General features: G+C 40.7%; 4 protein-coding genes across 5 annotated transcripts in view; 1 reads left to right on the top strand and 3 right to left on the bottom strand.

The window, feature by feature from the left end:
• LOC135168793 (cadherin-87A) overlaps positions 1-14,038 on the bottom strand; it is a 36,675-nt gene extending 22,637 nt beyond the window's left edge. The window contains exon 1 of the mRNA XM_064133317.1: positions 13,470-14,038. Within this exon, the coding sequence (XP_063989387.1) occupies positions 13,470-13,492 (23 nt within the window). The 5' untranslated portion in view covers positions 13,493-14,038. The remainder of the gene's footprint in view (positions 1-13,469) is intronic.
• LOC135168879 (uncharacterized) lies at positions 9,722-22,814 on the top strand. Of its 2 annotated transcripts, XM_064133485.1 has the most exons (3): positions 9,722-9,741; positions 14,050-14,278; positions 18,486-22,814. In XM_064133485.1, the coding sequence occupies exons 1-3, from the start codon at positions 9,737-9,739 to the stop codon at positions 18,669-18,671; spliced, it is 420 nt and encodes a 139-aa protein (XP_063989555.1). In that variant the 5' UTR covers positions 9,722-9,736; the 3' UTR covers positions 18,672-22,814. The 2 variants fall into 2 exon arrangements, with proteins under 2 accessions (XP_063989555.1, XP_063989554.1); XM_064133484.1 differs by lacking the exon at positions 9,722-9,741 and having other exon boundaries at positions 14,012-14,278.
• On the bottom strand, positions 14,484-18,317 carry LOC135168884 (histone H2A.V). The gene is made up of 5 exons (XM_064133490.1): positions 18,058-18,317; positions 17,869-17,946; positions 16,453-16,566; positions 16,039-16,168; positions 14,484-15,954 (listed from the first exon to the last, which is right to left on the bottom strand). The coding sequence occupies exons 1-5, from the start codon at positions 18,058-18,060 to the stop codon at positions 15,893-15,895; spliced, it is 387 nt and encodes a 128-aa protein (XP_063989560.1). The 5' UTR covers positions 18,061-18,317; the 3' UTR covers positions 14,484-15,892.
• LOC135168804 (transcription elongation factor SPT5-like) lies at positions 19,155-23,015 on the bottom strand. Its single transcript, XM_064133342.1, has 2 exons — positions 19,926-23,015; positions 19,155-19,678 (listed from the first exon to the last, which is right to left on the bottom strand). Exons 1-2 carry the CDS (start codon positions 22,989-22,991, stop codon positions 19,439-19,441), a joined length of 3,306 nt encoding a protein of 1,101 aa, XP_063989412.1. The 5' UTR covers positions 22,992-23,015; the 3' UTR covers positions 19,155-19,438.
• Positions 23,016-23,116: the final 101 nt, after the last annotated feature.

Below are 23,116 nucleotides of genomic sequence, written 5' to 3'. Positions count from 1 at the left end.
CATTTTAAGCGGTTTAGCGCACAGAGGATAGAAACTTAAGCTGGTAAAGCTCGTCGTGGAATATACCCGTGTTGAGACAAGAGGTGTACGATCTACACTCCTGTTCCCATACCCAATTCCATCAGCATTCCGGTTCACTTAATTCTCGTGTAGCTACCATATCATGTACAATTACCCTGGAATACGGTATGGAAATGATGAGGAGAGGAATATAATGCGTTAAAAAATTGAGATGCCTTCGATAATGTTCTGAGGGGAATTCGATCCTTCATCAGGAGCAAGTCACTCACAGGGAATCACTGGATTCAACTACGAACGAATCAATTTCATCTCCTCTCCCTCTCTCTCTCTCTCTCGCTCTTCCACCAAAAGTCGACCATTAATTTCAGCGCTTCCATCAAAATACAAACCCGATTGCTCCTTTTAATCTCTTCGACAAACTCATGAGTTTGGGAGTCGATTAATCTCCGTTTGATTGCAAGACTTGTACTAGTTTCAGACTCATGAACTTCGAGGTTCTAAATTAACTGATATAAAATTGCATCAGCTAAATGAAATGCAATTGAACATTGAACCACATCGGCAATCCACATTATGCAGCACCACCGAAGCTCACATTCAAAAGTCAATAGATTATGGACCATAAGCGCGGCCAGTGGGGCTGTCTATAGGTCGTCCTTTTTTCGACTCGTCATTTCACTTTGGGCTTTAATATTCGACCGCAGAGATTGGTTTTCCTCTCTTGGGCTAGTTTCCGGTGTAACCACCGAGTGAACATCCAAACCCGATATTTTCATTTCCCTCCCAACGAGTTATCTCAATCTCCCTTCCTCATTGCATTCAAAACTCCCCTAAGCAGTACATTCTACTCTATTTTCCGCTTCTCAATCTCCGTCCCTCTTCCCTTCCAGCCCTTTCATACGTAGTACGTCTCCCATTTGGCAAACTTCGCATTCAACGGTGCATTTCGGTACCAGATGGGATTTTTAAAAATATTTTTATCAATTATTCATCTAAGCTCTCGGACAATATCGGGAAATTATAATCCGATAAAAAAACTTTCCGGGCTCGTCATAAAATATATATTGATTTGTAAAAATCAAAAATTCAAACAACTGTTCAACAAGTACCAGAAGATGAAAAGTTTCTCTCTCACAATTTTAAATTGAATAAAAACTAATAAAAGTTGTATAACTCGACAACAAATCTAATATTGATTTACTCGTATCTTCAATCGAACTCAATAGACGACCAGCAAGTTTAATAAAGTGGTGAAGAAGTTTCTCACAGTGAAATAAAAATAACACGCTGGTAAAGTGAGTCGGTACAAGTGATGCATTTTTAATAGTTGATTTTTACGTAATCGTCAAAGTTTTAGGTACCTCTAGAAAAGTCCACTAACGAGCTTTCAGCCACTATTGTTACCTTTATTACAAAAGTTTTATTTATTTTTCTTTTCACTATTTGTTTTCCAATGCCGGGTACTCCCTCAGCATTTCAAGTTTTTCATCGTATCAAGAAACATGTTCTCACCAAATCACCATTGCCTTTAAAGTTATCAAGTTTATTAGTAACTTTCTTTTCTCCCGTCAACAACATCTCCTGCTGGAGTTTTAAAACAACAATTTATACTTTTATTGATGGAAGGATGAAAAGATGGGGATCAGTGAAGGAAAAAGAACCGGTGAAATCCCATTTCAGATTTTTTTTCCTCTTTATTTATCCTCGAGATGAACTCTTTTCTTGATAAATATTTTTTTATTTCTTTTGTATACTTTATGTAACTACCTCATGATTTTCATTATTTTCCGATGGTTCATCCGTGGGTTATCTTATCACGTGTCTCATTTTTATGCTTTTGTGCTTCACTATTTTATTACACTCAAGCTATTCTATACTTTTGCTGGGACTTTCGATTTTTGTGATGTGGCTTTCATCATCTTTACTTTGTACTGCATAGGCGGAGCTGAAGGTTCATCAGCGATGCGTTCAGAACATCCCAGAAACTCATTAACAAGACATTTTTTTGCATCAAAATACCTTCTACCCTTGGCTTGCCTAGAGTCATTCACCTTCATTATGCTGGGGTATCGGTAAAATGTCGACGTGACAGGAAGTACCCGAGCGCTGTGCATGAATGTAATATCCGTTAATCCCTCGTGTAAAACGCATTTGGGCAAGAACCTTGACGCATGTATAGGATAATCCAAAGGAGTGCACTTCGTCTGAATGTACCCAGAGCTCTCTGAAACACTCTCTAGAAACGATAATCGAGACCGCAAATGTCAGTGCCAACTTTCTCACCAAAAAGTTTTCGGACTGTATCGGGCGATTGTAAAATCAACGGGGGAGAAAAAAACAGGGGTTGAGTGAGGGAGAGATGAGTGAACTTTTCTGAAGTGTCACCAAGGGCAGGAGTTGAAAAAAAAAAAGTTGGCTTCAGCTTTTAAACAGAGCATCGAGGCCCAGTCTCTTGTCACTTCTTCAGGGAATTAATTCGAAGGCAAAAATGGACTTTGTCCTGAACAAAATATTTTTAACAAATCTATTTACTTCAGAGATGTCTTTAGAGTTTCAATTCGTTATAGAGAATCCACGAAGGCGGTCGATGATCCCTTTTTTATCGTCCATAACGTGCTATAATTTCCAATAAATTTGTCGCAGAAACAAAAAGTACTCTATTATCCGTAGATTATATTCCCGACATGGATTTGATGAGAATTTATATCGTTAATCCGGGGATAAATGTCATCAGTGCGGTAATTACTTGATGTAATAAAAAAAATGTACTTGCATGAGGGAACAAAACAGATGCCTAACAATCTCATGTACACAGTAATGAATAATTACCTCACTATACATAACCCGAACAAAGGAATAATTTTCAACGGGAGAATTTCGTAATTTTGAAGGAGAAACGAATACATAATGACAATGAAAGTGAATGAAAGTAGTGAGAAGCTCACTGACTGTAGTCACTCGAAAGATTGGGGAGAAGTGATTGAGAATGGTATACGCCATTAAGTTGACAGTCCCTGAGCGACAACGTACATATATATACATATATACATATAAAATAGACAATGAAAATGGCATCAAGGGGTGGGAAGAAAAGGCGAGCATTTAATTTGAATCAAGTCTTTGTTGAGAGGTGCGCACGAGGCACTCGGCGATTGCCCCCTAGCGACGGCGTCACAGAAGCGTTCACTAGATTAGCTCGATTGCGCGGAACAAAATTCTTTTTCTCTTTTAATCACAAAAAAAATTAATCAGTATTATTACGGCGAGAAATCTTCAGTAAAAATGACGGAACGTTTCAAAAACATTTCCGTAAAACTTTTCACCATTCGATAATGCTCCGGTATTACAGAAGGGGTATATAATTGTTATGGAATTTTTTTTCGTGCATAACCCTTTCTAATTATTTTTTTAATTAAATGAGGATTTTGCACAAATAAAGGAATTAATGGGACGAAAATAAAAGTAGAAATGCTTTTTTCAATTGAAGACATTTTAAACAATTCAAACCCCTCTCCCCTCCCATATCTCCCTGACATGGTGACGAGGGGTGGATCGATATAATGGTAGTATCGAAGTAAGCAAGTAAATATCAACAAACGTGGTATTAAAACCCATGTTGAATGTACATAAAGCACATAGGGAGCAGCTATTTTTAACCAGGAGCTATGGACAGTGTTAATTTGCCGAACAATTTGCTTGGATACCCCAGCAACTTGATTAATTCCGTTGTGGCAATGGGTATACTGTAACGATTCCAACCCTTCCCTGTCCCCTCCCTCCAATCTCCCTCCCCCGTGGCTAACCGAGCTAATGAGACAAGAATCGAGACGAATCAATCGGACAAATTTCCCGAAAACGAGACATTTTGTATTTCCTCTTGACCAATTTACTGGGAGCGCAGCGTAATACGTTAGCGTTTTCCAATTCCGTGGAAAGAAAAATTGGAAGACAATTTTCCCCCGTGTTCCATTGAGAACTATCGGAAAAGGTCGAGCGTAAAAATTGAGGTAAAGCCATCTCGTGCGTGATGTGAAACGAAACGGATCGTGAAATTCGACAGTGACAGTGTAGAGAGAAAATCCCGAGGGCTTATTACGTGGTCTCTTGAAACCGAATTAGGGGCCCCCATTGTCCCAGCAAACAAGGGAAAAATATTGGAATGAATATGACAAGTTTATATATGTATATATACAATTTTTACTGAACATTTCTCTTCGTATTTGGATAATTTTTAATAAGTCAGTCGCCAACCGGAATATTTCGTTACGAACAAAGGGAAAAACCTTGACGAAGGATGATGGAAAATCCATGAAGGTTCTCGGGGTAATGCTCAAGTATAGGCAACTCGTTTCACTATTCATTATCCCCGTCAGAGATGTGGACAACCCCCAGGGAAGGGGTATAAGCGTTTTAGTGGGACTTTTTCCTACATTTTGTTACAATCCAGCATACAGTGCACGCAAGCCCTGAGTGCTTTTATCGTACCACAGCCCCTATGCCGTATATTTACCCCGTATCCCGGCATTCCCGGGTTTTGGTAGAAAATACCTCATTGGTCGATAGCTGAATCAACAGTATTTGATAGTCCAAAAGAAAAAAAAAACAAATCATCCCCTCTGGAGATTTGCAAATTTCTCGCATTTCCACTCGAAGAATTAATTTTTCACGTGCCGGATGCCAAAGGGTCTTTCATCTCTTCATTCCCTCAGGTTTTACATTAAAAAACGAAAAAGTTCCGGCGAAACATATATTTGGGGTGTTCGTTTTTCAATTTATGCGAGAATAAACCGGACTCCACTAAAAGAGAACATTCAGAGGGGTTGGAAGGATAGTAAACGTAAATGTGGACGTTTGGGGATTGTGGAGATAACGCACGAACTGAGAGGGGTATAAAGTGCACGGGCACGTGCTGATCCGCAAATGGCACTGCTGAGAGTAAATTCGGCCGGAAATTTCTAAATAAAAGGGCAGTAATCAGGAATATATACATTAATGAGCTATTAATCAATACAAATATATATTTTACATTTCAAAATTCAGTGTGACGACCTTCCGAGTGTGTATTTCCCTTTTTTACAATAAAAAAAATTCATATACATATATAATGCATTATATATTTATGTGCACTATATTTGATTTTTTTTCTCGAATTGAGAGAAGTGGAATAAATTCAATAAGTTAATTTGAAGCCACTCGAAATTTTAAAGACTAATAAAACTAAAAATTAAATCAATTCCGACTGGTGCATTAACATTCCGCTAGTAATCAGTCACTTCCGCCTAACGAACTCGGAGTTTAAAGTTGTAGCAGCATTTACCAGTAAAAGCGGATTAACGTACTCACACGCATGCACGAGTGCAAATAAACCTCGGGATTTTGTTGAAAATTCCTGCAGAACGAAATGGAGACCGCGAAAGTGAGGAGAGTGAGAGTGCAAGTTGGAGAAAACGTGACTTGGACAAGTCTGCATACCGGGACTTTTGGGTTGTAAACATGGCAGACCATGGCCAGCTTTGTCTCCCCATGATACATAACATTTTCACTGGTTTTATCGTATACATATGTCCCCGGTAGCCAGTGGAAAAGCGTTTAAACAGAGCCAATGCTGGCCAACGTACGCCATTGATTTTCGCGAGGGTGCAAGGGTTTGTACCAAAGCGAATTTATGTACGTGCCGAGTGGAACATTACGCGCACGGCTGTGCTGTGAATTATATTGGCATCTTCTGTGCCGTATAAAGCCGAAATTTAGCAAATTGATATAACTTGCAGGCATGTAACGCCCGGGGGGAATTCGCAACCGTCGATGCCTGCTGTTATGCTGTTATGCGTTTTAACAGCATCCATTAGGGGCTTTTTGGGGAATTCACCGGGTGAGTGGAGAACGCGAGATGAAATGAAAAGTATTTACTTTCATTAAATTTTCAGGTTTCGCTATTATTATCTGGAAAATATTTCGAAAGATATTGTCTAGTAAAACTGCAACAAAAAATTCACATTTTATAAAATTAAATCGAAATCCAACGCATTTTTAAACCAAAAGAAAGAAAAGAATTAGTGAAGCGTTTTTTTAAATTTATCGCACTTTGTCGCTTCGCATTCTTCGTGCGAATATCCACACCATCACGAAAAAATACCAACAATGTAATTCGAGAGTTGCACTGCTGTACTCGCTCCCCATAACCAGAGTTCTTACGCAATTAATGAGTAAATGACGTGGATAGTTTTGTGAGAACTAGTGGTTTGACTTATCTCCAGGATGAACAAACGACGTTCATTTACAAAAAGGTTTCTCCACTTTTATGATGTGCAAAACTGAAACTGCATCACGGAAGTGATTTTCCCTTTCAATTTTACAATAGAACTAGCCGATGAAATAATATATAACGATTAAAAAATAGTTGTTGTTGAAATAAAAAATTTCACAACATGACGGATATATTTTCCTCTCCGTTAAATCATAAAATAATTCGCCTCCCTCAATAATTCAACCAGACTTACGAAACCCGACTACTTCCTGAGTGAATCCTGGCTATAACCATCTCGCCATCGTTGATTTTAATCTCAATCCCGCGAAAGTAATGAACAAAAGATGAAAGAATAAAAAAGAACTACTACCGTCAAGTTCTTCCTGGGGATTTGAATAATTTCCAGAAAGTACCTCATCTTTCTCACCGACTAAACGTCTTATTCACTGAGCATATCGGTGATGGGCGAGCAAAAGCGAGCGAGAGAGAGAGAGAGATCTCATCACGTCGAAGGCTTACCACGTGTAATCACCCTAATTAAATTTAACCCCCTCCCCTGCTCTACCCGAGGCGGTCTTGCATGAGTATTAATGCAACTCCAACTCGTTCCCACTAATTTCCTTGCTTGCCAGTATTCCCTATGTACCCCATAATCTGACCCAAATATGCATGAGGACCCGGTCTTTGTTGAAAGGGGATAGTTAGGGTAAATTGTATTGTTGCACTCCGTGCAACAACAATATCCTAAAAAATTTACGAAGATAAAAAGCCATTCGTATCATTGATTCCTCGCTGAGCCCCTTCGATTTATTTCTTCCCTCCTCCACGTCAAATCAATTGATCGTTAGACGCGCAGAAAATGTCATATCCCCTCTCAACATCTCCGAGAAAGACGATACCAGCCCAATAATGACAATATATCCGGTATTTTTGTCCCCCTCTCCCTCGAGTGCACCAGAATTTCTCTTTTCTTCATAACGACATTGAAAAATCGAATGAAGAGGGAAGGAATTTGCTTCCTACCGGCTCGATCGACATCCGGGGTATCCCAGGCCCTTCCAATCCACCTTACACATTCAAGGCACCACCCCCAACCTTCCCCCACCATCACCATCGACTCCTCCATAACGAAATAGCGAGCTTTCCACTTGGTAGCACACGGTATAACATTCCATCCAACTTCACCGAGATATCTCTCTAGCATTCGGCGAGCAGAACGATAAGGCGCTCTCGTCTCGATAATGGCACCCTGGAAAGGGACCTGAGGAGGGCGTAGGGGAAAATGGCATTCAACCCTTAATAAAGCACCATCGATGTGCACTGATGGCCTCAAAATGGCCCCACCTTTCCCAAAAGAGCCTCATGAATCATTCATAATTGAATTATGTGAAACCACCGATTGCTGGACAATCCCAAAACCAATCTCAGTAACTTTCGGATGAATAAATTTCTCCAAGGGTATTACTAGCGTGTTGAGAGCCAGTTTGATTTAATTGGTAATTGAATTAGTGGAAGTCGGTGAGGATGAGAGGGTGAATTGGATTTCACGTCTCAATTCAAATCAGTTATTTTCGTCTGAGTAATTTTGGGATTGAACTGTAACTTGAATTCATATACGGAGTCTTGAAAGGGTTGTATTCAAGGGAGGGATATGTTCTTTCACATTTCTGTAATTATTGTAATTACAGAATCCCTCAAGAAGAGAGCTTGAGAAATGTCCCTTGACATTTTTAACAAATTGATGTATGATTTGTTTTTCTTTAGAGAAGAAAAACTAAATTTCCTCTCATGAGATTCCCTCTCGTTTGATTGAGGTAAATTGCACTCTGGCTTATTGATTAAACTCACCTTCATTAAGATAACATCTTCCATTAGAGGAATACTTTGTCAGTTTCGTGACAAAGGATCGAATTTGCAGGCAGCGAAATGGTAATAAACCAATAGCAGAACTCCGGCTTCAAAGTTCGGCGAAATGGCCTTTGAAAGGGCCCAAGCAAAGCGGAAAGGTCAAAATGCCCAATCGCTAACAGACGGTGGTGTGCACCGGGGGTGGGGTAAGAGGAGCGAGCAAAGGTAGCTATTTCCCATGCAGACTCGGACACATCCTCATTCTCCTCCTCCTCCTCCTCCTCACCAAGCACAGTAGAAAGGGACAAGTTTTGGCGCAAGGGGAAGTCGTTTGAAACATCTGTCGCAAGGCTTTAGGGCGGCAAGTGTAAAGTGAGATAGAGTTGGGGATGAGAGTCAGTTATGGGTGCGGTGAATGTCCGGGGAAAGGGAATAATTTCGAGGATGTGAGGGTAACTCTTGGGTGGAGGCAATGAGTGAGTAAGTTGCAGTTGAAATTTCCTCATCGGAGTCACTTGCACTTACTCACTTATACCTCTTTCTCTATCTGTGATCTCGAGCGGAATTTTCAACAAGACGACTCTATCTAAATTACATGACCTCGTAATCAAAAGTTTTCCCATATGAAATTTTTGTCAATTACCTTTTTACAAATGATTTTACTCCGGGAAGCCAATAAATACAAATTCCCTTCCTCCTCGAATAAATATAATTGATAATAAATAATACTGTCGCCGCATTTAAACAATTCTCTCTACGTTGGCCCACCACCGAGCCGCGACTACTAAAATTTCCAGACAAACCCTGATATGATTAAGTACATCTCCGTAAATTTATATTTCTCCCCAATGCAATTCACCCGGTATACAAAAGCCCTTGAACCCGCATTTTCATTCTTACCGGTGTACGGATGCACAGCCCAGAACTCTCAAGTCCCCTTAAATTTACATCTGTTCCACTTTGGTGATCCTTTCCTCCCTCTCCCCCTCCTCCTACCGCAAAGTATATATTCCATGGCATTTCTCACGAATCCAACCAATTTCAGAGTAACTGTAGAGTTCAGTCAGTGAGGGGGGAGGTGAGGGTATATCCAACTTTATTACTCAAGTACAACATCCAGAATGCAAGGAAGACGAGAGGAATCACGTATACACTCGACTTCCTCATCATCCTCTCAGTAGTTTGTCAGTGCATTCCAAAAGTCATGTCAAAGGTTTCAAAAAATAAAGTTTCCCCTAGATGACGACGAGAAAGAAATAAAAAAAAATCTAAATAAAATTCCTGTTCTCTGGTACGTGCCTTTGATGTAAATAAAAGGACAGAGTGAACGATGGAATGAGGTTCGCATGTCCGCCCAGAGGACTAGAATATTTTATCACAAATTGGTCACATCGTGTCAGACTAGTGGTGAATTCTCGGTGAAATGGGATTGGCATACAGTCATTTTAGTTTACTTCCTTCACCGTTGGCTCGTATTTATTTTCGATATCGACGTGTCTCGTGTGCCAGTGGGAAATTGCCGTCTTGGGAAATTTCTGGATGCACCATCTGTGCCAACAGGTGAAATATGTCGGCTCCCAATAAATAAGTGATGAGGGATCAATGGATTATTTATAGAGAATGAGGTGAGATATCGCGAGTGTCAATTCCCTCAGGTTTTTGCTTTCCAATGGGCGATTTTGAATTGTTTTTTCGCGGTAGAATTGTGATTTTTACCTCAGAGATTCGAATAAGATTTGAATTTAAGTAATAAATATATTTTTATTAATCTGGGCTTAACCAGGATTTCATTACGATTTCATTAATTCAGCTGAAGTCTGTTTCATAGATCTTCACCAATTCATCAGATGAAACCAAAGAGTTGACGAATTATCGAAAAAATAGATAATTATCTCAAACAACAGCGATGATCCGCTCATTTAAAATTCAAATCGTCGTGTTAATTATTCGGGAAGGAACGCCCCTAACTCAAACACGGATTCAAATTTGAATCAATAATTTCCTCGGGTTACATATGCTCTTCCTCCCCTACACCCCCACTCTTCATCAAAATCCAAACTCCCGCAGTACTTACATAGTCAGCCCACGATTAGATTCATGGATTTAATGTGCATACATCCATCGCCCACATTAATATCCACAAATGGCCTCAACTGTGTTGATAACACCATAAAACAATATTTTAATGATCCCCAACCCAACGTCATTAAATTATCCTGGAAATATTTCGATAGAAAACCATTAATTTTCCAACATGATTAATCAATTTGTTGATCGAGGTATGTCAAAATTTTGGCTTACTCAATTACTCTCCCCCACCGTTAAACTGAATGCATTCCAATCCATTTGGAATTTCCCTATGTGTACTCGTGTTAATTGGAATTTGATTATCACCGATGAATGCTGAAAGTCAGCAGCTTTCTACATAGCAAAATGTAAACTGCATTTACGTACTTCAGTAAAAGTCCCGGGACTTTCTACGTCATTGACACTGCAATTACTATTTTCCATTTCCACTTGAATGAACGGATACTTTATGAGGTAAATAATTACTATTCAATTTAATATGTGAGTAGGTGGTAAAAATATATTGATCTTCATTAGACACATTTTTCCAATTTTCGGGCCAACAAAATTTTTTTTTCCGAATCTAGGAAATATCTGGACAGCATGGTGCTTCGACTAATGAATACATCAGCCACACAGCTCCTCCATCATTGACATCATTTTGTTTTTCTCCTCTACCTTCATTATTTTTCTTCTGCACCTATTTTCTGCTTGTTATTCACTTGAGTTGTGAGTGAACGGGTCAAGTGTACAGTGTATTCACGTGGTCTTACTCCCTGATACTTTTTCACAGGGGATTTGAGACTCTAACAATGAAGAATGCACCTCTGCCACGTTCCCATTTTTCTTATTCACAAAAATATCCCCAACTGAGAGGGATTTTTCCCCAAAAAAAAATCTCCCTTTACATAATCCATTTTTTTTCTCCTCATGGTACCTCTTTCCCACTGATAAATGATTGAGTTAATCATCTGATAAGGCTAAATTGGTTGTAAACGTTGGCGTCAAACAGAGTACCCTGGACAGTGTCGATGAATCGATCAGATGAGAGGAGGGAAGGGTAGGGGAGGACACTGTGGGGTTTATCCACAGTGAATGTTCCCACACACATGTAATATCGAACCGTCGATCCTCATCTTGTCCGCTCCTCGGTCTGCCTTGTCGGTTTCCCTCTGGTAGTCATGTTAACCACACATGATGTGCATCTGCACATAACAACCACCTAGAGAACCCTCATCCATGTACTTCACATAGACAATGGACTTGTCTCTGTGGTACGTACATCTGATTTAGAGACTTCAAATTATTTCTCGATTTTTCATACTGAACTGTTGGAACATACGAGCCTCAATTATTTCAACATATTAATTAAAAAAAAAATGATTCACACTAATCGAGGTCAGGGTAGGGCCGAATGAATCGTCGAAAATGTTCCAACATCAGCGAATTCGTTCGGTTTCGGAGAAACCGTTATTTTACCAACCGGGTACAAATGATGTGGAGAGAGGGACAGTATTTCTCCCATCTAAACTCGTCCTTTTCTAGGCCCTGCAATATATGTAAATGAGCTGGACGGTTAGGTCGACTGATGTACGTGACACGAGTTATGTGTCATAGCTAGCTAGCGGTTATATTACGGCAGATAGGCCAGTGGCATTTTCCTTGCATCGCGTCATAAAATTCATACGGACTCGGTGCACTCATACTGGATGCTGTATAGCGATGTTCATGGTCCAGGGAGATATGAATATCTCAGCTGATTGCATTTTCTCTGGAGATTAAATTGTTCTCATACTCTTTTTCACATGATATTTCCATATTATTGTTTATTCAATGCAATTGGAAATTCGAGTGAATTCTCTTCCCATGGTGAATGCAATAGACAATGGGGTGATAGACTAAACTATGTGGAATAGATGTTTTTGTTGAAAAAAAATGTTTTATTAAATTTTTTTTTTTCATCTGGAAAAGAAGACGCGCAAGATCCACAAAAAGCCTATCAAGGGAACCCTCAGTCCTTCAGGATTCGTTAAAAAAATAACGCTGAGAATGATAAGACTCCGACTGGGGCGAGAACAATCGACTTCTTTCACTATTCTTTATCAATTTAAGTCACTTCAACAAACAAAATTCTCTCCCGTCTGCGGGAAAATGGAGGCGTGAGAGAGCCAACGGTGTCCATGCACCAAAAAACAATGAGCAAACTGGCGAGATGTCGGCTAGAGATTGAAGATTACCTCTAGTCATTGGGATAAAACTGACAAACCATTCGCCAATTTTCCATCTCTCTCTTTCTCTTGCTCCCTGCGTTCTGTTACAACTGAGCCTTTAAAAGGAGGCTTCAACGGATTGTATACAACATTGCAGTTTCTATAGCGAGGATTGCGCAATCTGGGTGAATGTAATCGCTGGGTGAATGCTTCCGTACCGGCATTCCTACGTCACTGGTTCCTCTTTTCATTATTCTGTCAACGTGCGCTCATCAGGAAATATTGTTTCTCAATTCTATCGTCTTCGCGAATTCAATTAAGCAATTTCGATGGACAAATCATTTTAGTCTCTCGTATAAATTAATTAATCAGTTAGTAATGACGCACGTGTAGGAATGCGTGAGAACCATGAACATTTCTTTTTTTTTTTTCATTATGAATGTGAGAACAGAATTCTTTCGCTCCGAAATTTTACATTGTTCGTAAAGAATATAAATTGTCAACTTTGTTCGACGGGTTTTTACATTAAAAAAAAATCGGAGGAGCTTAAAAACCTATCAAATAAGCCAATTAAAATTTATTTGATGTGAGAAGTCCCTGTCTTGTGGTGAACAATAGTCTTCATCGTCAGGAAAAATCGGGGAAAATTCGGAATTCGATTAGCAAATGTTTGGCATATTGTCCTTTTGGAAACTTTCAGGTTATGAGTATCTCAACACCCTGAAGTCTCTATTTTTCTCGGTATGATATTATTTATCGTCACCCAGGATTTATCCTTCGAGCACTATTATCCCTACACTTTCACCGGCCGTCGGGCGACCTTGTTCGACAAAAAGTGCAAACCGCAGGGAATTTTTTAAAAATCTAGTGTCTGGCCATACAAGCACAAGTTGAAGCCTTCATACCCGAAATAACGGGATACCTGAAGCTGGTTTAAACCCGCCTTCCACCTGTTCCTCATTCTACATCACACAGGTCTCGCGCGCATTCCAGAATTCCCTGACATTTCCCAAAAATAAAAAATAAATGCCACATTCCGTTTGTGGGCCAGTTAACGATAAGACGAAGTTACTCACGTTAATCCTGGATCCTTGCCCATCCTCGTACACCAGTGGCAATGACAATTCGTCTTGAGTATTCTCAGAATTGATTTTTCTTTTCACTGAAGTTCACTGAGCATTCATTTCACCACTCACGTTTTCTGTTCCCTTGGAAAGAACAAAATAGCGAAGACAGGGAATTTAACCAACGCCCAGCCCACACGTGGGTCCTTGCTGAATAAAAGTAAATTTTTCTCTTCCACTTATTTGTAAAAAAAAATTCACATCACTTATTGTCCATGGTCTTTCGCACGACAACGGGGCACAACGGGATCTCACTCGATTGTTTGACAAACGTACTCTGCGGGAGAGCCTGGAGCGTCAGATATCCTGAGCTTGATAATAAATTCTAGATCAATCAACGATTCTCTCACCCTGGGAGTCCATATTACCATTGAATCTGTTGATAGATGCGTTGAACATTGCAGTCGGCAAACGGTTCTTGTTGTTTATTTGATTAATTTGTAAATTCTCGTGCTACTGCCAGCTGTGGCAGCTCACGCCGCGTCCTATCGGCGATGCTTGTGAAAGGCAACTGCACTGTTGTGTGTTCCAGGGAAGAAGTGGGGAATATCGTGGACCTCAATGGTTCAGCCTCCGTCGGCTCGTTTCCAACACGTTGTAAAGGCTCTCTGTCCTCGTCGCGTTCCGGGAATACGGCGGCCTCATCCCGGCTGTGCAGATCTCGCGGATATCGCGCGAATGGAGGACAGACAGCACCATCTATTGATGGACCGTGTTATCCAGCGCTTCCCTCATTACCGACGAGTTTATGGAGTCGAGAGGTAAAAATGTTCAAGTGAATTTCCATTCTTGGCCAGGTATCGGTGATTATTTCGAAAAGTAGGAGAAATAGCAATATTTCTGTCAAGAGCTTTCTTGCAGATTTACTCTTGATCTGGAAATATTGGCGGTGTTTTTTATTCCATGATAATCAAAATTTTATTGGTCTCATGTAAAGGGGTGAAAAAATATTTTTAAAGGCAGGGCTTAATTGTAAAATTTAGCTTTATTGTGAAAATGAACTTTTACATATGGCTGGTAATTGTGTTCGTCAATGCACGGCAGTAGACCGTAATCTACTAGTGAATGAAAAAACATTAAACTTTATATTTAGGTAAAAAAGGCAAAAAAAATGGTAAATAATTCTCCTATAAACTTCAGTACCCTCAGAATTCTCAAAAGAAACATCTTCATCCCACAATGAACTGAATATTAACAGAATATCAAACAAGAACACTCGAGTTTGCCTTAGTGATACTCCTTACCATTACACAGAAGAGAAAATTAATCGAATAACGGATATGATGCTTAAGCTATTAAAATCAATGTTCTATACAATTTTTGTTTTAATTTTTCATGGAAATTTCCCTGATTTAGCTCGTTAAAATTGTTCCTCTGATATTCAATTAGCGAGAATGAGGACGAAAAAAGAAATGACCGAGTGAAAACCTACAAATGAAAAACAAAAAAAAAACACGAACATTGAATCAAAATGACAAGTTTTCTCCATTAAATTGACCTTTTCGTCTTCATTTTCATAGTTAACTCGATCTCTCTAAATTGGTAATGACAAAAATAGACTTTGAAAATAGAACGATCGATTCCAAACGTAAATAATCCTCGGTTATTCTCCCATTCTCTCGTTCACACTCACTTCATTATTCATTAATTTCATTTATTTATTTCTTACAAGTTTCTTCCATCATTCTTCCTTTTCACCCTAGCTTTGGTGAAACAAGAAAAAAAAACTCAGGGATCAAAAAATCTCAACTAACCTCATAGGAATACGTGCTATTGACTGAAAATACCATAAATTTCGATTGAAAAAATAATCTTCCATTTAACTTTCTACAGCTAAATTCTCACACTTAATCCAAGATAATGGGAAACTATTGAAGAAAAAAAATTCTTTGACATTTCTTAATTTATTGCTGAAGATTTAATTGTGTGTTAATGGTCCAATTGAGTGAACAATTTAAGTTTCGAAAAAAAGAGGAGAAAAATGTCAGATATCGTCAAAATCAGATTACAAATAAATTTCTTGTGTGCCATTCTTATGCTTTCGTCTATCAGTTTATGTCAATGCTGCGCAAAATTGAAAAAGATAATCCCCTCTTCTCTCCCCCCACGCATTGCCTATTAATTAAATTATATCAATATTTATATAACTATATATATCACGCCTGTCCCATTTGCTCTTTTGTCGTCCCCTTAGGTCTCCATTTTTTTAAACGTAGGTACACTTTGTTCTTTCATCAACAATCACTCGCGACATTCTTTTATTTTTACTCTCTCATTTTTTTTCGTATCATACCCATTACATTTTTAAATCATTGTCCTGCACCCATGAACGCATTATTCCTCTTGCTTCGCCCTTGTTTTAACTATAGTCCAGATTATGCTGGCTTCTGAGAGCCCTTCTTTCCAATGAGTGATTTGTGGATATGTGGAATGACACCTGAAAGACAGATGATAATCGTGATTAAGTATTTATGGGATACGGGGTATTTTAAGGGGTTTAAAACAGGAAAGGGAAACGCACCTCCTCCAGCGATTGTTGCTTTGATGAGACTGTCGAGCTCCTCGTCACCACGAATGGCTAATTGCAAATGTCTCGGTGTGATACGTTTCACTTTCAAGTCTTTCGATGCGTTACCCGCTAACTCAAGTACCTGGAAACATGAAAAAATTCATATAAAAATATGAATTCATATAAAATAATTAAATCCGATAACAAAATAATAATTTTTTCCCCACATTCCTCAATGACAAACATCTACCAAAAAACATTCTCATCAATCAAAAATTGGCGGGAGTTTCGGCCATGTTGTGGCGTCAACATGCGTCATAGCAGTGCCTACACTGTCTCAAGACCCCTCGACTATCCCTCCCTGAGCGTTTCAGGACGCCTGCCCCCCTTTCCCCAGCCCCTCAACCAATGCATCACATAACCCACCTCAGCCGTAAGGTATTCCAAGATAGCAGCACTATAAACTGCCGCCGTGGCACCGACTCTTCCATGACTGGTCGTTCTGTTCTTCAGATGCCTGTGGATCCTTCCAACTGGAAACTAAACAGAAAAAAAAAATCATGATTCCTCCCTCGCTCATCCTTCCCCAATCAAAAACCGCCGAAAAAAATGTATCTGTGGACTTCCACTCAGCCACGAAACAATGAATAATCCATCAATTCCATCATCAGCCTGATGTTTTCATCTAAATCCCTGATCTCAGTCCATTCCAAAAACATCAGTCAGAGGAAGCGTCAGCAGCTTTCAACAATATCGAACCGCCTTCGCCATTCAATGTCCCGTCTCGCATTCTTCCCCTGTTTTAATTATAATTATCATTCCCCAATTAAATCCACCCCCTTGTGTACCTCCTCATCTCCCACCCTCTCATCGTTCCTCGAAATTTCAAAACTCCGAGTGAAAATGCCTGTGTCGAAGGTTGAGAAAAAAAATTATCGGGAATTTATTTGGGAATGTCGTCGTGGCCGGGCTGCGCACGATATTTCACAAACTCTCGTATCGAACGCCTGGGCTTTGGCGAGAGAGCTTTGCGAGTTTTACACACATTATTTCATCATTCAACTGGGCTACGCCTATTCCACACCAACAAATATACCTTCATTGATACCTGATAAACAAGTTTCATTAATTATTGGCGACAGCCGAGGGGTTAAGATCGCCCTCAGGGCCTTATCAACTCCAAAAATATATTCCCCACTTTTTCCCAAACGCCTCGTGTCCCTCCTCCATTCCCACATTTTCCACAAAATCTCATTCTCCCATTGTCTCCAGAAAAAAAAGAAAAAGAGAATCAAATGAAAAATTTAATTGCCCAGTGAATGGCTCCGCAATTAACCCCTCGATTGAATTCAAATGCCCTCGGTGTACCCCCCCCATAAAAACCACGGGAAGAAGGACATAATAACAAGAATATTGGAGTGTCGTGAGGGGTAAAGGGGGAGGAGGGGGCGAGGAGGAAAGGGGCATGTAAACGGTCCGTTCCGATCCCTTGTTTTCAAACACCGTCAGCATCGTTCAACCACTTCACTAAAAACCCCTAAAACTTGAAATAACTGACTAAAAACTCCCCCAAAAATCTGTCCCCACTGTTGTAAAACAAAATAGCAATATCTCGAATGATTGAAAATAACGAAAGGTAGTGTTAAACATACGTAAAAACAAAATAACATCGAACTAACGCTGAGATTATTTTTCGCGCCAACTTGGTTTGATGATTTTTTTATTCTCAAGCGAAGGGAAAAAAGGGGAGAACTGCACGTGCTAAATCGGAGAATTTATTTGTCAAATATTGGAGAGTTTTTCGTTGGGGAAAAAATAATAAATAAAAATAGGATAATTTACCTGCAAGCCGGCCCTCGCTGAACGTGATACCGCCTTGGACTTAGCCTTCCCCGAGTCTTTACCAGTTTTACCGCCAGCCTGTTAATATTCACACACAAAAATTGGCCATTAATTTTCACTCATTATTCACTTATTAATTATCGATGGATTGATGTGACGATTTATTAGCAAACACGCGATTAAACTCACCATTTTATCTTGAAGCTTTGTCGTGTAACGTTTTTCAACTACCTACTGTTGGCTCACAAAACGATTTGGGGATAAAAAAAAATTATAGGGGAGACGCAGCGCTCACTACTGTTCACTCCAATATACACTACAGCACGAGTAGACGCCGTGTGTCGATGCCACCGAGAGGGAAAGCCCGCCAAATACGCTTGGCGCTAGTGTCGCGTCCCGCCGGTCGGGTCACGTGATTTAACACGACGACCAATCGGAAATTTTCGGGTTCCTGGAGTTATTACTGAAGATAATTAAAAATTTTTTTCGGATCTTTCTGGAGATTTTGAGGTGTAATTTATGGGCACCAAAGGAACTTGGAGGATATTAAGTGAGGGATGGGATTTTTTTTTGGAAGGATTTAGGGTGAAATTTGCACGCTGGAATTTTTTTTCCAGATATTTCGAACGGAGTTAACCGTTCCGCCATCTGGCGTATACTGGCATATGAGTGTCGAGGCAGGGCTTAACCTCACCAGTGTTTTCCAGGGATTGTGGACTGGGGGCCCTGGGACTGATTGCGCTGGTGTTGAACGTGTTGATCGCAATGGCGAACATTGGAAAGATCATACACAACGCGCATAAACATAATCACGCCTGCGCGTAATACGGAATTTTATGATTAATTGAAAGAACAAGACGTTTAGTCCAAAAATTCAGGTCTTTATTCAGCTAAGAAACTCCAAAAGTATTCGACACGTGGTTCACGCAGTTTTCCAGATTTTTTTAGTCCCTAAAAAATTTTGCATAACGCGAATTGTCCAGTCGCAGAATATTTTTAGCGAGTTCATAAATTTATTTGACCTCGTATTCTGGAAGATCATTTGGAAAATAAATTGATTTGAAAAAAAAACGTGTAATGATAAAGACGTTGAGTTCAATAACGAACTGGTAAACTGAGATAAGTTGATTCGGAATTCGTTTTATCACTTCGCTACTGGATTCTTACCAATTCTCACTTTTATAAGAAATAATTGGCGTAAAATGGATATTCAACATTTCTTTCACATTCATAGCCGACTCTGAATTCATTAAATTTGAGAGTTATCAATTCATATCTATTTTGCCCCGCGCTCTCCTCTCAAACAAACTTCTGTCAATCCCTTCGGCAGTGGTTTAACTATAGCAAATTATTGTTCGATAATATTTCCACGAATAAAAACAAAAAAGATAGTTAAACAATGATAAACAGGATTCCCTAATTGAAAGTTTTTAAAATAATATGCTTGTAATATAAATGAACTAAAGAAAAATATTGGAAAAAAACTGGGGTTGCACCCATATACCCCACACGAATGATTAATAAAAAGAAAAGAATGAGGAATGAGTAGAAATTGATTTCAACGGAAACCCTAAGCCGAGCTTTTCATTTTACACAAATATCTCAACTGCAACATAGCCACTTCTCCACTGGCGAGCTTAACAACTCCTTCCTGTGTATCAATGGACAAGAGAGTCCCAACAGCCTCGCGCGATTCACCAAGTACAACCTTGACTCGATCACCATGAGTGGGCACAACTGGTTCCAGTTGTTCACAAAGCAGATTTACGACGCGATCTTCAGCCGGCAGGAACACAGAGCACATTCCACCCTAAAAGATCAATAGATATGAGTTCATTATTGCCAGATGAATAAATCGACAGTATTTCATTTGCAATGAAAGTACGTGAAAGAAAATTTCACATAAAACCTTGGCTCTTTCTCTGAGACAATCTGGTAATCAAATTCTATTGAAAAATTCTTTCCTTGCTTGATGAAAATTCTACAGGAGATTTGGCAGCTTATCTATTTACCTGACAAAGGAGCAAATAATTACTATTTTCAATGCAATAACTTACCGATATTCCCCGAATGACTCCCTGTTGTCCAGCGAGGGCAGGATCCTGATGTGAATCTCTGATTCGAACTTCGATATCAACGGTGTGCCACTCAGTATTCCCCATAATACCCCCACCCATTCCCGTATCGAGGCCAGATCCCGGTGTCTGTGGATTGTAAGGACTATTGGCTCCAGGGGTCATGGGGCTGTAGCCAATAGGTGATGGAGATGGGAAAATCCGTGGGCTGGTAGTATAGCCAGTTCCAGATGGTGATGGAGCAACATATCCAGCTGGGCTGGGACTAGCTCCAACACTGGCATTTGGACTTGGACTTGGCTGATAAGGGCTGTAGCTCTGCTCTGAGCCATACATGGTGCCAGGTGTCTGTGGAGTAAAGGGCTCTCCAGTTGAGGGATAACCGTATCCTGGCGAGCCACCGTCTTCCAGACTGTAAACATCAAAGTCATTGTTTCTGGCTGGTGTATTGGTAACCGTTGGATCCCAAGCGCCAGACTGTCCAGGTGTTCTCGAGCCATCGTGTGAGGGTGTCATAGAGCCATAATGAGGTGTCCTGGAGCCATTCTCGTACATCGGAGTCTGTGAGCCGTGCATAGGAGTCTTGGAGCCGTACATTGGTGTCTGTCCTCCAGTCGAGTGCACTGGGGTTCTTGTGTATGAGCTGAAACGGCCGTCCTTGGTTGGCACACCCACCTTGGCAATATGGGATCTGTCAACAGATATGGTCTGGCAGGTGGTGTGCAGCTCCACCCTGGCTGTACGATCTGTAGCGTCCTTGACAATGCCGACATTTCCTTTGTAAGGTCCACCAGTGATCTTAATAGTGCTACCAATCAAATCAAGTTCACGACGCATACCATGACCTCCACCCCCTCGACCACGGCCTCGACCACCACCACCACCACCACCACCTCCCCTTCCTCCTCCGCTACTTGGATGCATTGGAGAACTGATGCGTGGCGACATAAAACCGAGTCCACTTCCCGATGACGAATTGTTCTTGGCACCACCAGCTAACTGGAGATATCTCGTCTTGCAGACATAGATACCACCGTTGTCCACGTACAATCGTGAATAGACAAATGCAAAACTCCTGTACAGATGCTTAATTTCACCACCTCTACCTGTATGTGGTCCATCGATGATCTTAACAATATCTCTTCTACGTATTTCATTTTGCTGATGATCAAGGGCAAATGCATTGCGATTTTCACGTCGTTTTGTCAATTCCTGTGGTCTTTTCTGGACAACTTTACCGTCATTCTGCAGTACATGAAAATTCTCACGCTCGAGACGCACAATCATGCCAACAGTTTGCTTGTCAACATCGACAAGATCGCCCCATTGAAACTGTCCCAATCTGTCGACCCCAGTTGCCACATCAGGGCTCAACTGCAAGTCCCTGGGTAGTACCTCCAATTCGTGGTTAGACAGATCGGAGAATAGGACCATAAGATTCTGTTCAACTCTGAGAATCAGACCAGTATCACCCTCGTATCTCCCAGCAATAACTCTGACGTGATCACCCATCTTGAAGTATTTTCTCAGCTCATTGGCCTGAAACTCCAGGGGCTCATTGAGCTCCTCGTGCTTGGGCAGTACCATAATCATGTTGCCATCGATTGACACGATTTTACCCTGAAGATTCATCAACTCACCCTCGCAAACTTCGACATTGTCACCAGTACTGAACGAGTGAGTGGGAACCATATCCTTTTTTCGCGAGCCATCAGGTCTATCGAGCTCGAGGTCCACACCTTCCGGTGCCTCCTCAAATTTCTCAAGCTCTGATAAAGTCGGCTTGATTCCCTCAGTGACAATAGCATTGATCAAAAATTTCTTGTATAAAAAGCCCTTTGGACTGTAAGGATTTCCCTCGAACATGAGAAAATCTCCATCACTTGTGATGTCCCCTCCGATAGCTCTTATCGCTCCTGGATCGAAGAGTTTAGCTGGCGGGCGTCTTCCCTTCTTCCTCTTCAAAGCATCGCTCTCAGATTGAGCTGTTCTCAAGGCTCCTCTTGGCTTCGTATAATCAATTCTCGGTAAAAGTTTCAGTGTCACCTGATTGTGCTTCAAGTCATCAATATTATCCACTTGGGCAATATCATCCTTGTAGAGTCCCCTCTTGAGTCTCACCCACTGTTTAACTCTCAATCCAGTTTGTTCCTTGACAACTCTGAGGACATCGGTCATTTCTTTAATAGGTACCATCTGTTGCTTCCAAACACCCATCCTGAGATTACCGACATTCTCAATAGCAGCTTTAACGTGAGGTTGCTTATACGCCTCAATGTAAATATAACCTTTAACCCCCTCAGGTGCAACAACTGATTTTATTTGGAGGGGATCCTTGGAAAATTGATAAGTCAAGAATTTACGCATCAACAGAAGAACAGTTGCCTTTTCTTCGCCGATTCTACACTTGACCATCCACAAATTCGGATCCTTAACACCTGGCAAAAGTGTCTGTTGTGTTATTTCATCTCCCATATCTTCACCACCATCACCAAAATGTCTGGCAGCACCACACTCTCCTGCATACTTCTTCTTCAAGTACTCCTCAATCTCATCCTCTCTGTGTGAATCCCACAGATTAGTTCCGCGTCTACGACCCTCAATTTCCCTGGCCGTTGGCCCCACCTCGTCCACCTCATTCCCAACAATTCCCATCTCCTGTGCCCCCTCCTCCCATTCATCATCATCCTCGACGTCATCGTCAACCTCAGCCTCATCATCGATAAAACCACAGAATCTGTCCTTCTTTTTTTTCTTCTTGGGCCTGTCATCCTCCTCGTCCTCCTCCTCACTGTCGAGATCCTCACCCTCGGGCTCCTCCTCGGGCTCCACATCCTCGTCAGATCGTGCCTCCTCGGCTTCGTCAGCTCGTCCTCTTTCCGATGCAGAACCTGAACGAGATCTTGACCGACTTCTGGAGTGGCTACGGGATCGTGAGCGACTACGAGACACGGATCTCGCACTTCCAGCTGGTGATCTTACTGAACCACTACCACTCCGACCACCTCTCTCACTACCCGAGTAGTTACTATCCTCTGAGTCGGACATTGTCAGGCACAAATTATTTATTTGTACTCAAGTTTCAATATTTGTATAAAAAATATCAATTTATTGGTAGTTTTTATTTGGTCTTTGCGACATGCATCAAGTGGCTGTGGCCATTCACCAATTCT

This window comes from Diachasmimorpha longicaudata, chromosome 13, assembly GCF_034640455.1.
Source record: "Diachasmimorpha longicaudata isolate KC_UGA_2023 chromosome 13, iyDiaLong2, whole genome shotgun sequence".
Classification (NCBI taxonomy): domain Eukaryota; kingdom Metazoa; phylum Arthropoda; class Insecta; order Hymenoptera; family Braconidae; genus Diachasmimorpha; species Diachasmimorpha longicaudata.
This window is presented reverse-complemented; position numbering and strand designations above follow the sequence as displayed.

Coding starts and splice junctions, on each gene's coding strand:
- LOC135168804 (XM_064133342.1), bottom strand. CDS start 22,991: ATGTCCGACTCAGAGGATAGTAACTACTCGGGTAGTGAGAGAGGTGGT. Junction 19,679..19,925: donor GAGTCATTCGGGGAATATCG/GTAAGTTATTGC, acceptor TTGATCTTTTAG/GGTGGAATGTGCTCTGTGTT.
- LOC135168879 (XM_064133484.1), top strand. CDS start 14,012: ATGCTTGTGAAAGGCAACTGCACTGTTGTGTGTTCCAGGGAAGAAGTG. Junction 14,279..18,485: donor CGAGTTTATGGAGTCGAGAG/GTAAAAATGTTC, acceptor TTTTTTTTCCAG/ATATTTCGAACGGAGTTAAC.
- LOC135168884 (XM_064133490.1), bottom strand. Junction 16,567..17,868: donor CAGCGAGGGCCGGCTTGCAG/GTAAATTATCCT, acceptor TTTTCTGTTTAG/TTTCCAGTTGGAAGGATCCA. Junction 15,955..16,038: donor AGCAACAATCGCTGGAGGAG/GTGCGTTTCCCT, acceptor TCTGTCTTTCAG/GTGTCATTCCACATATCCAC.